Here is a 13,235-nt window from a genome sequence, read left to right on the forward strand (position 1 = left end):
TCGTTAAAAAAACTGTTTGAATATTGTTGGAATTACGAAATACGATGTACGCCTAACAATTTTGCGCTATCTTCGATCCTTTTTTGGTTGTTGCAACGCAAAATCAGTTTGCTCTACATTTTTAGTTAAACAAGGCTTTAACGTCAATTTATCGTTGCGCAGGCGTTAAATTTTCGCAACAGTTGCAAGAAAATCTAGCAACAACGATCGTGATGATAAAGAATAGCAACGGATGCTAGACTTTCCGGTAACGGCTAGAAAACTAATTTTCATTTTCTACCTAGAACTATATTTTTCGATTCTGGTAAAAAATGAAAATAGTTAATGACCGAGCGGTAACCGGAACTAAAAATTTCTCTCACGAGTGTACCCAGCAATAATGGTACATCCATACATCCATACATATCCTAAAATCGACAATTTTGATTCATATAATACACGAGAAGCGATGATCGGCATCATCCCTCCATAACTTCGTGTATTTCCGTCTTTCTACTTCGGTGATGTTCGTAGCGCCGACCCATGGTGCCCCATGCCAAGGGGCCCGGCCCTCCTACCCCCCCCCCCCCCCCCCCCCCCCACACGCACAACGCACACACTAATTGTCGTTCCCCCCCTCCTCTTCGCGCTCTCTCTCTCTCTCTCGTGTTTTTCCCCCTCGAAAGCTCCCCCCTCCCCCTCCCGACGTCCATCTCATCCCTGCTTGTTCCACGGGAGTCAGAAGCGTTGGTCCTGACCGACCGTGTCGGATCCCTTACGATTAGTCAGAAGTTGGCCGTCGACTGGATCGGATTCGAGATGAAGTCAACGAGTATTTCGTTGTTCCGTTGTTGTTGTTGTTGTTGTTATTGTTGTTTTTATTGTTGTTGTTAAGGCCGACCGTGACTTTACGATGTACTCTGCGCTCTTATCGATGCTTTTAAAGAAATCGATGGACTAGCGAAAAAAAAAACACAAAAAAAAAAAAAGAAACAAACACCAAGGACATGGATGGATTGATTAAATCGCGAGAATCGTACGAATGAATCGTATATGTATATATGTGTATATATATATATTTGCACGATAATTATTAACAAAGTTAATAATACACGTGTGTTGCATGTAAACCTACGAATAATACCAAATGGAAACTAGATCTTTGTGTGACGTTGAGACCTGTTTCTTACACCGTGTGTAATAAATAATAATAATAATAATAATAATAATAATAATAATAATAATAAATTAAGGACGAGGAAATTTATCGGTATAAATTTTAAAGATTCACGATAATAATTGAAATATGAATAAAACCATCAGCTGCAGCAGCATCGGCTGTAGCAGCTACGATTATCGTTGCGGTTCGATTTGTAAAAGCAACGAGATATATAATAATAATGGCCAGTTATATTAGGGAAACGAAAAAATTATCCGCAACGCAAAATTATAATTGCGGTGTGGCGATAAGGTTTTCGGTTGTGTCGTGCTTTTTTTCCCCCTTCAAATTTATCCACTATAATATTGCGCCGTTCGTGTTGTGATATTTGACGACAACGGTAAGAATATTATAATCGAAATACGTAGTATGGATTATTGTAAGAATTCGATGATTGCGCGTATAAAGCGTGACGCGAAAGTGAAGAGCATGAGTTAATTGATAAATCAATAATCTATGCGAATATTTTCATATTAATCGATTAATTACACCGACCGTGTGTTTAAGCGATTTTGATCATACGAACGGGTTGTACAAATTTCGGGATAGAACGTATTTAATATATATAAATATAAATAAATATACATGTATAAAGGAAGAGAGAAAGTAGAATAGAGCCGAAGATTTTCGCTAAATGATAATAAACTGATGAAATTGTTTAAAATTAACTGATTAAAGAACGGAAAATGGATTTACTACCGAGTGGAATGATGGTGCCGGCTAAGAGCGTGGATCTGGCTTCCTATCACTCGACGTTTTACTCGCCACCCCCAACCGAGGCGTAAGTCAACCGCATTATACATATTCTCTCTCTCTCTCTCTCTCTGTTTTAATGCTAATCTTCTTCTTCTTTATCGCCAATTCTATGATTATCCAATTTAACATTCACTTGGGAATTCCTTGTAACACATATGCACGAACAAGTTGTAGTTGTAGAAATTTTCAAGTGAATAAATAAGTGACTAAATTAATGCAGCTACGTTGGAATATGCGTTGAGCATGAAATAACTAAGAAGATAAAAAAAAAAAAAAGAAAAGAAAAAGAAAATCGAAGGAATACGTAGTTATAGAAAAATTAAGCATCACTTTGAAATTCTTCAAAGTATCTCCGAGGAAGAAAGAAAGATAGAAAAGATCTATATATATATATACGTATCAATCATCAGCGCACCTCTAATTCATCAATTCTCTTAACTTATTATAATTAGCGCTATTCTATAATCAAATAATAAATATGAGTAAAAAGAAGAAAATCTTGTACAGAAATATAGGGGAAAAAGTAGTTGATTCGAAAAGCGCCACCCGGTAGACGCACCGTTAGATGTACACAAACTTATACCCACTGATACGTATATAAAGGTAGGGACGCTGGGCGAGGAGGTTATCCGAGGTGTATTGTAGGGAGGGACCCTTCCTTTCCTTTTCGAGCCCGACGAGACAGCGGTCGAGACGCGTTTTACCCTCGCGTTGGTCCCTCGGCTTGGTACCAGACGGCAGTAACTCCGCGCTCTTTGCACGAAAGGCCGTTTATTTACAGCCTTACGGACTTGCAGGCATCGCCGCGACCCGTGATGCTTTGTATCTATCTATATATCTCTCCCCCTCACTCTCTCTCTCTCTCGCTCTCTGTCTCTCTCTCTGTATACCGTAATACAATTTATACTTCGCCGGGGGTTTTAAACCCCAAAGGAAATGAAAGGCGGAAGGAAGAAGGATCTTCACCGGCCTTGTCCTTTGCCAGGAAAAATCCACACAGTTTTAAATATTACGCCGAGGAATTTTAGGTTGGATTATGGTGTACTCAAGACGGTGCGAAGAGAATTACGGACGAGAAAGATCCTTCCGCGAAGTACGGATCCTTCAGTTTTACTTGTACCTAACTATGCATTCGCACTCGCATATTCTTCTTCGCCGCCTCCTCTGGAAGCCTCGAAAACAATTAAATACCGCGTACTGTATACTTCAATAGCTTCTAAGTGTTGATAGTTTATTTACTGCAGGTGCGCACAGGCGAAACTGGATCGAATATTTGTTTATTTGTTTGTATTTTTCTTATTTAAAAAAGTATAGATATATATATGTATATATATATATACAAGCAGTAATGATAATAATGATAATAAAACTCACGACGACGCAGTTCGGTAATTTTTTCAGAGTTTCAGAAATATGACTAGTAGTCGACACCGGCAGTAAGGAATTGAAAGTGTGTAATAAATTGATAAATTTTTTTTTCTTCTTATCGATCTGTCAATACGATATGTAATGACAAAAATTGAAAAAAATTATGGCCAGATTACGGAAGAATCACTGTTGTTTTATAAAATTCGTTATTCGTTTCGTGTATAATTAGAGTGTTGAAGGATATTTTTTTTCTGTTTGTTCTTATGACTTTGTAAATCGGAATCGTCGAGAGCATCGTTTCTTGACATCATCGTCCGATAGACAAACCGAAAAGCTGAGTACTTACGTAGTATCTGTACGTATTATATATACGTACATATGTAGACAATGTATGTATAATATAACATTCCGAGATTTACATATTCCCACAGTACTTGAGAGAGGGAATTTTCATCTTATCGTAATAAAATGTAATACGTGTTTGTATATCATTTCGTTTCTGGCCAACGGGTATTAATAGTCATAGGCACAGTTTAATGATATCGTGATACTGGACTATAAATTATATCACGCGCATGCGTGAACTGACGGTAATGAATACACAAATTGATGAATCGATTGATCTATCACTAATTGTTTTTACCGTATGTTATTTTTGATGTATCACAACTGTTGCGCGAGATGTTTATAATCAAATTAGCAAATCACAATGCATACCGTATTTAAAGATTATAGTTTTGTACACGCGGTTTCTTATTTGATTGGTTATTTATAACGTAACGTTTGATCGTTATTCAATATCGAAAAAAAAAAATAAATAAAAAGTCGACTATAAGATATAAAATAAGAGTAAAAGCGATAAGAGAATAGTTATAGAGATACTTTTTCGTATATTTACAATACGTGTAATAATTCAGATGAGAGTTTATGTATATTAGAATTGAATTAAGTGTACAGGTATATGCATTCAAGATTAATTGACTAACAAATTAATTTTTAAATTTTCGTTTTCTATTTCTCATTTATTTATCTATTTATTTATTTCTATCCTAATTATACGGCAAACAGTCGATTGACTTTTCGTTTAAATTAAGCAATCGTTTCGCGAAAACAGGTATAACGTAATTATGATGATAGAGAAAGAATTAGCGTGAAGAATTGCCGGAGAACGGCAGACAAGTTTATTATATACCTACCGTAGCAGACCGATAAAAAAGCCGACCTTGCGCGAGGGAAGAAACGCCGTGAGATTAATCGATCGATCACGGTGTAAAAAAAGAGAGAAAAAAAAAAAAAACGGCTCAAGTTTAGAAAGAAATAGAGATAATTAAACCGTGCGCAAAGTTTTTTCAAAATTCCAATCACGTGACGAATCCTAAGAGGTAAAAAGAAGATTCTGGCGCTTCTGGTTGCATTTGTTTCATTTTCAAATCAGATAACGACCTATTCTAATTTGCGCGGCAAATTTTGAAAATCGAATGTTTCTTTTGTTCTTTCCGACAAGTGAACAAGTTTATTAGGATGTAGAAATTAATCTGGGGGAGCGAAAAATGTGCGTTAAAAATTGATAGCACAAAAAAACAAAAAATGAATAAAAAAAATTTCCCTTCTATTACAAGGGCTTTTAAAAGCTTGGCGAGGAGAGGAGGAGAGTCGAGAGTCAGAGATCGAGTTGGAGTTTGGCGAGAGAGGAGGGAGGAGGCCGGTCGTTTTACATGCGTGTGCTCTTGACTGCGGTCAAACAGAGATTTGAAAAAGTACGTTACAGGATGCGAGAGGAGACTCTTTCTCCCGCTCTCGCGGCCTCTAAACACCAGCTCTCTTTGGACGCAACTCGACCACCACCACGCAAGTCCTCTCATACCCGTATGCTAATCGGTTTCGTTAGAATTGTCGTTAAATCTGTGAAAAAGTTAGGCGAACGTAACCGTGAGGAGGAAAACTGGGAGGATCGAGAATAGCGCGCGTTGAATTTCACCGGATTCGGTATTATTACAGACTACACGTGTGAAATGAGATTGGGATTTTGACTCGGTTCTCAGGAGAAATAAACTCGTTTTTATAGAAAAATAGGTACTGCAGATTTCGAGAAGAAAAGAAAATTCTAGTAGAAACTTTGTTGCCTCGCTACGCTTCGTATATTTTATTATAAATTTTTTTTTTAAGTAAGTTTTGAATAAATGAATGTGAAAAAAAATTGTCATTAATCAGTGGTATGTTTTTTGAAAGGGTTATGAATGGAACCGATTTTCAGGCTGCGGTAACGAAAAGGTCCAAAAGATGAGATGTAATTACAACGAGATGCGAAACAAACCAACGTCTGACCCTTATCATTTTTTATTTTTGTCAAAATTTTTCTTGCAATTTTTCCAACTCTTAAACCGTACCCAGAATTTTTTTCAAAATTTTTATTCGACTGGTCGATTGTCTATAAATATTTAGAGCTATTTTGAAAGGAAACTTTTTTCAAATTCTCAAGAACTGTGTTTTATTTTTCAAACATTTCGAGATGGGCTGATTTTTTTTTACTTTATTGTTAGCACTTTTAATGTTTTTGATCAACTAAAGCATTATTTAAACGGTCTGAAATTTTTTAAATATTCTAAAAATTGCTATTTTTCACTTGAAAGATTTTTACACCAGTTTCATTATAAAATTGATTAGAAAAAAAAAAATCAAAAATTGAATGTGACAAAAAAATATACAAAAATCGCTCCGTAATGAAACCGGTTTAGAAATATTCTAAATGAAAAATAGAAGTATTGAGAATTTTTTAAAAATTTTTCTACCGCTCAAACAACGTTTTAGTTGTCCAAAAACAAAATAAAAGTGTTGGGAAAGACAATCGAAATAAAATCGGTGCATCGTGAGTCCGGTCTTGAAATGTTTTGTATAGAAAATACAGTTTCTGATGATTTTTTGAGAATTTGGAAAAAGGTCCTTGTCAAAATCACTTTAAATATTTACAAGTAACCCGAGCAGTTGAATAAAAAATGTGAAAAAAATTCAGGGTATTGTTTTCAGATTTGGGAAAATTGGAAATCAAAATTTTGAACATCAGACGTAACGAGGGTCCCCTTATATATATATATTATCAGCTTCAAATATTACATCGCAACAAGAATGTCACTCTGAGTAAAACAATTAAATGATTAACAGATAACGCAAAACAACGTCCGAGTTGAAACAATTACCGCAGTTACGATAACTGCAATCGGTGCAGTTCGTCCTCTGATTGCGTCCAGCTGCTTGGGAGAAGGAAAAAGAAAAAAGAAAGATAAAGAAGTTAAAAAAAAAATAAAATAAAAACTCGGAGTAAGAGGGAAAGACACAATGGCCAAAGCCGCTCCCCTGAAAATTTTATGAATTGTAATTTCAGCAAGGGGTTGCACCTCGAAGACGGTCCTGGGACCCCGGGTCTTTTTCTTCCCTCCTCCTCTCCTCTCCTCTCCTCTCCACGTGTTCTCCACGCATGTCTGAACAGGGGTTGGTTCGCCGGTTTGTCGGCACCGAGCTCTGCGAGTCTCGACTCGCCTCTCATTGCCCGCATCTGCTCCTTTATTTCTCTTTTACACCCGAGGTAGGGAAACACTTCCGAAAAGCACGCGGGGGAAAGCGAGCTTTTATTAATACGAGTCGCGCGTTTCGCGGCTATCTTCGAGTTTACGTAGAGGGTGGGGGTTGAGAAGATCCGATGTCGAATTTTTTAAAAAACGAAAACTTGGCTTGTGGTTTTTAAGAAACGCAGATGTTCGAGGAAAATAGAGGGGTTGGAATGTGGAACGACAAAATTTAGAATCGTACACAGATTTTAGATTTTGACGTTTTATGTTTTAAGCCTTCGATATTATTTGACTTTCTGTGATTTTCAAAATTTTCTACGTACTTCAGGGTGGCCACTGATCAGGGAATTATGAAAAACCTGGAACTGTCGTGGAATTATTATGAAATTCTGTAATAGTCGGGGAAACGTCGGCGGTTTTTGCGAAAAGTCAGAGAATCGTTTTCTCTTCGTACGAACACGTCCCGCAATTTTTTTTAAGCTTCAGATAAATTAGATGGGATACAATTTTTCTTTACCACCGGCGGAAGGTTCTCTTCAAACTTTGAACACTCCTAAATATTACCTTACAAACGATTTTGCGCATCGACTAGACGGGACAATCCGACCCGAGCGACGGTTCGCACTTTCGTAAAACAAAAAGCAAAAAAAATTATACGAAATATACGTATATTTTTATCAATTTCCTGCAACCAATTTGTCCGAATTGGTAAGGGAAAATTATGAGACTTTTGTCTGAAAAGCCTGTAAAAAGTCGGGGAATTTCGCGACGGAGATTTAGTAGTAATATGTTGTACATACACAGACAATGCAATGCTTCGTCCGGAAGTCTTGAATTTCATTGAACCGTAATGTCGAAACTATATACATAATATCGTATAAAACCGCGTTCGATTTGCGACGTGGTCGATTTTATTCGGAGATTAAACCGATCGGAATAACGAAAATCATCGGTCAATGATCGTCATTTTACCTTTGTTTGATGGTATATTTTATACACGCACGTGGTTCCAAACGCGCGTAGATTGTACACGACTCTGTACATCTGCGATATGTAATATTCATTGATTCGTTTATTTATTTATTTATTTATTTATTTATTTATTTATTTATCCATCGTACGTACTTGTTACATACCCGACGATCATATCGCGACTCCCACCCACCACCGCAACACGTCAAATGTCGAATATGTAGAAATTCATACGCTTTGTTATATATTACATCTCTCAGGGTCAAGACTCGACATCTCTGCCTCGGCGTGAATGTACGTGTAAAGCCTACGTATTTATTACAACTAAACATTGTTGCACGCATGAGGAATTGAAGATAAAATTATCTTGGAAACTTTTATCGCTGTTACAAATGGAGTTGAAAGAAGAGAACGAAAAAAAAAAAAAAAAAAAACAATATTCATTTTTTTCTACTCAGACGCGCGCGCGTGTGTAATGCAAAAATTTGAATCAATTCGTCTACACAAATATTTATTATTTTAACAGTTCTGTACAATCGCTGTGGTATCGTTACAAAAGTGTAGAAGAAATAAATGAAAAATTGCTTTTTCGTCAATATTTCCAACGATTCGAGTTAATTTTTTCTCGCGCCAATCAATGAAACGAGAGAGACAAAAGTGACATTTTTACAGAACTTCTTCTTCTTCTTCTTCTTTTTCAAAAAAAAAAAAACAACAAACGACAAATATCGAAGTAGACGATGAATTTTTTCGTCGATGTTATTCGCCAGCGAAATCGTATAGAAGCGCGATTAGATCCGCTCTCTCTCGCTCTCTCTCTCTCTCTCTCTCCGTCTCGAAAAAGAAGAAGTGGAAGAAGCGAATGGAAATTCAACACCGTGTGAAAAGGGGCCTTGTGGGACTTCTGGGGGTTTTGCGGGTGGACGACAGACTTTTGGTAGGGGAGGATTGGATGGATGGATGGATGGAGGGGGAGGGTCGGAGGGGGGAGGGGAGGGCTGCAAATTGGATCCTAATTTCGCCTCCCTCCCCCCCCCCCCTCTCCGCCCTATACCTTTTAATTTCCCTCTATAATACGCCACCCCGTCCACATCGCCTCGATCCTCGATCCTCGATCCGAATTCCCACGGGGGAGGGGGGGGGGGGGGGGGGGAGAAATTAAAGATTCACGCAGGCTGCTGCGACACACTTGTCATGGGAACGCGAGCACCCTTATTCCATGCGCAGAGAAAGAGAGAGAGAGAGAGAGAGAGAGAGAGAGACACAGACGTAACATACCTGGGAATACACCATACGCTACGTAACAACAACACGCGCTGTGCTCCGGCTTCAAGGGACGAGGGGATTCCCTTTCCTCGCCTTTTCCATCAAGGGTCGGTCGCCTTGCTTGTTTCTGTTCTGCTCGGTTTAATACTCCAGTATGAGAATACATTGGTCCGAATCCCCTCGCCCCCGTAAACCCTCTCCCACCATTCCCGACGACCCTTCGTTATACACCGAGGTTCAGGTGCGACTCGCGAATCGTCATTGATATCGTTTGATATTGTAAAATTTTATCAAGTTTTTAGCCAATTTCCCGGACAAGATGCGTGAAATTGCCACAGCGGATCGAGAGATATTTTCAAACTACTAAAAACACGTTGTTTTTAACCGTACACTGTGGGAAAAAATTTTAACAACCGAACGTAATGTCCGAGCGAGTCGTTTTTTTTTTTTTTTTTCTTTTTTCATTTTCAATTTTCACGTTCAATTTGTCATATCGATACGCGATTTTTGATTCTTAACTTTTTACTCTTACTCGGCAATAGATTGAGAAACGGTTGAATCAATCGAAAAATTTTAGCGAACTTTTTTTGCGTTTCTAATTGCGATGTTGTACGTATATTTAATATATTTTTTTTTTTTTATCACTACACGGTACCGACGATAAATCTTTGAGGCAAATTTTCACCTACGGTTATAATCGGAAAAATTTAGCACCGGTTGCAATAGCGAGAGAAAAACTTTGAGTGACGATATAATCAATACATTTCATCGATTGTAATATTTTTAGCCGCATAAATAAATATATAATACAAAGTTTGAACAGTGTTTCGAATTTCCCCGAGTTTGTTATACATTTTTTCACGGGTATTTACCTGCATCGACGCATCCTTGCATCGCGATTGCCAGGGTAAAAATAGCCCCGTCCTTCTCCTTCTTCCTTCTCCGTACCTTTTACCTTCGATCGTGTAAACCCGCTTACTGTAAGGGCAGGTGGTGACCAGATGTCTCTCATCTACGTACGTGTGATGCGCGACCGAGGGAATATATATGCCCACATATGGGGCATTCCGTGCCAACTCGACTCCCTTTCGCTTCATTCTTTTTTTTTTTCATTTTTTACTTTTATTCCAAAACTTTCGAGCAAATCGATACCTTGCATTTTTTATTTTATCTATAAATTTGGTAAAATTTCGCTCCGCGAGGCACAGACAGATTATTATTTAGAAATTTCACGAAAATTCAGTCAGTCGTTTATTTGATAAGTCGAGGCACGAGTCGGCTAAATTTTTTTGCGAATCTTTGAAACTTGAAAGGCGAACGTTGTTCTCTAATGTAAGCATATACCTAGTATGGTTAAGACGGGCAAATGTTTGTACGCGGTTGACAAAGTTCACGGTCCTTGTTAAACGATAGCTCGGGTTCGTAACTCGTGAGGTTAAATAATTGTTACGTAGTTCGTTAGAATTGCGGCGCGTTGTGACGCGATTGGACATTTTTTTTATTTTTTTTTTATTTTTTCTTCAAATCATGACCGGCGGTGAATTCCTTCCCACGGTCTGCGATCCTCTGATACGTACGTATATTCATGTATCACTTACACTTACAGTTTTGCAGAAAACATTCCAAGGAATTTTTTTTTTTTTTTTTTTTTTCAGAATATCGAAATTACTGACTTTTTTAACTTACTTTAATTTTTGAAACAATTACATTTAAGATCGACAAGTTATCGTCCCGCGTCTTTTTTTATCCTCCAGTTTTTCGCCCTACGTTTTATAAACGACTCTGCGAGTTGCCTTCTTACAGTGATTAGGGTTTGAATTCTTTTGTCACGTTCGTAGGTAAATGAAACGCCGAAAGTGTTTCCTAATCTTTCATCGTTGCTTGCTGGAATATTACAAGGCTGTAATAAGCCCTGCGGTGGGCGTTTCTCTTTAATCAAAGCTCGGAAAAGCTGGCCCTGCGATTCTCTCTCGAGTCGCATGTGATATACATTTTTTATTCTTTCTCTCTTTTTTTTTTAATCATCTTTCATCATTTAATATAGTGTATTACAAAGCTACTGACAACGAGATACGAGTGATGCACTTTATTATTATTATTATTGTTGTTGTTGTTGTTGTTGTTGTTATTATTATATAATACACGACACGTTTATGAAATTATTTCCTTCGAAATGTCAAAACAACGTAATTTCTTCCCCCCACCCCCCTTAATATCGCGATTATTCTTGTGAATATAATTGTGCAAAAATTATTGAAATTATTTTTCTAAATTCGCATGTTACACGAGGAATGTGTGTGTAATAAACGAGTATCGCACGCATTCAAAAATTCCACTTGTGCGGCGTGACGCGAAGTAACGATGCGAATGAACGTGGGTATTTTTATAGTATAATAATACATAAACAGCAAGCAATGACGCGTGATGATGCAGGAGATTCGGTTACGTTACGTTACGTTACGTTTCGCTGCGAGCGTACAACGTAGGCGTACAAGGTATTTTAATAGCATATCGTACAAGCGAATTGCATATATATATATATATAGGTATATGTACACGAATAGTAACTATGAATCACGCTGCGTGTTGCAACCTTAACGGATAAATGAATGAACGGAGTGTGATTTTTTTTTCTTTCTTTCTCTCTTTCGTCATTTTATTTTTGATTTTATCTATTTTATTTTTATTTTTGCTCTCAACTCTCTCATTCTCAGTTCATTCATTCACCTGTGTGCAGGTATGTGATATACGGGTAAACGATCCGTCGAAGAAGAAGAAGAAGAAGTGACGCGTTTTGAGTTAAAAGCATCAAGTGTGTGTATATATATATATATACATACAAGCAGCGGTATTTTTTTCCTCATTGATGAAGAAAGATTAACGGGGATAAATTTGTTTTTTTTTTTTTGTTTAAAGAGCAAATGCATCGGAGGTTGTATACAACGGCACGTGACGAGTCGCGTTATGCCGTGTAATACGATACGAAAAGGTTTGTGTGCTCCTATTCTATCCTATCTCCTATCCTCTCGCGTAGCCGGGAAATGAAGAAAAAAAAAAAAAAAAAAGAAAAGAAAGAAAGAATGAATGAAAAAAAAAAAGATACATATTAAGAGGGAAAGTGATCGGAAGAAAGATGCCGCCTAGTTCTATTCTTCTTTTTTTATTCCTCTTCTTTATCCATCCGACGGATTGCGACAGGAGTTTTGGGCTCTCCTGGTTAGTTTTTTTTCGGAAACTCGAATAGCCGCAGTTAGTTGTTCACCGCGTGAATGCGGCTTTTGAATCAACGACGTTCGCGATCGAGCAACTATCGGTGAAATTTTATGTCAAGGGAAAAAGATACAAACTCAAACAATAATAATAATAATAATAACAATAATAATAAGAGAAATCAAAGACTGGTAATGAATTCGGTACAAATGTCCGCGTTCTTTGTTTATTTATTTTTATTCTCTCTCACTTTTCTTTTTTCAATTTTTCATGTACGCGATTTGAGAGGACGAGAAGGAAAAACGTGAAAAAACAAAAAAAAAAAATAAAAAAGAGAGAAAGAAAAATTCTCGCGAGTTCCTCGCCCTCATTATCATTCTTCCGTTTCTTCCTTTCTTCCTTCTGTCCCCGCTTATCCGGCTATTCGCGGATTTACATACACATCCGTGTGTATAACATATTTAAAATTAAACTCCGCGATATCTCCAAGGTCCGATCGTCGCTCTCGTGAATTTTGAAATTATACAAGGAATTACAAGGAGTTACCTCCCTTCCGCGGCGTCTCGTAAATTATTATTATTTATGTTTTTTTTTTTCCTAATTCTCCCCTCCCATTATAATTCCTTTTCGTCTTCCTCGTCGTCCTCTTCACCCTCTTCATATACTTATAAACTATGTATATGCATCCTCGATTCCGGCAGCTGTTGCCGATCGCGAGTTGTAAAGAGGCGCGTGCCCTCGTCGTCTAGCCAAGCTGTAAGGTATATCATACGTATTTACACGTACGCGTGTTTACGTATGTATATATATATTTTTTTTTATATATATACACGCACGCACACAGAGAAACGCAACCAACACCCTCCGTAAGTCCCTTCTTACGGTCGTATCACCACCACCTG

At 37.5% G+C, this 13,235-nt stretch overlaps 1 protein-coding gene across 3 annotated transcripts in view; it reads left to right on the forward strand.

Annotated features, from left to right (window-relative positions):
* Window positions 1–13,235, forward strand: part of Myb (proto-oncogene like protein Myb) — a 45,584-nt gene that overhangs the window by 9,080 nt on the left and 23,269 nt on the right. Inside the window, exons 1-2 of one of the 3 annotated variants that reach the window (XM_069136061.1) lie at window positions 831–1,538; window positions 1,877–1,979. The exons of 1 other annotated variant lie outside the window; for it this stretch is intronic. In XM_069136061.1, the coding sequence (XP_068992162.1) occupies window positions 1,885–1,979 (95 nt within the window). In that variant the 5' untranslated portion in view covers window positions 831–1,538; window positions 1,877–1,884. Of the gene's footprint in view, window positions 1–830; window positions 1,539–1,876; window positions 1,980–13,235 lie in introns of those variants that run through there. One more of the 3 variants, XM_069136060.1, reaches the window with a different exon arrangement.

Source organism: Neodiprion pinetum, chromosome 5, assembly GCF_021155775.2.
Source record: "Neodiprion pinetum isolate iyNeoPine1 chromosome 5, iyNeoPine1.2, whole genome shotgun sequence".
NCBI classification, from domain to species: Eukaryota; Metazoa; Arthropoda; class Insecta; order Hymenoptera; family Diprionidae; genus Neodiprion; species Neodiprion pinetum.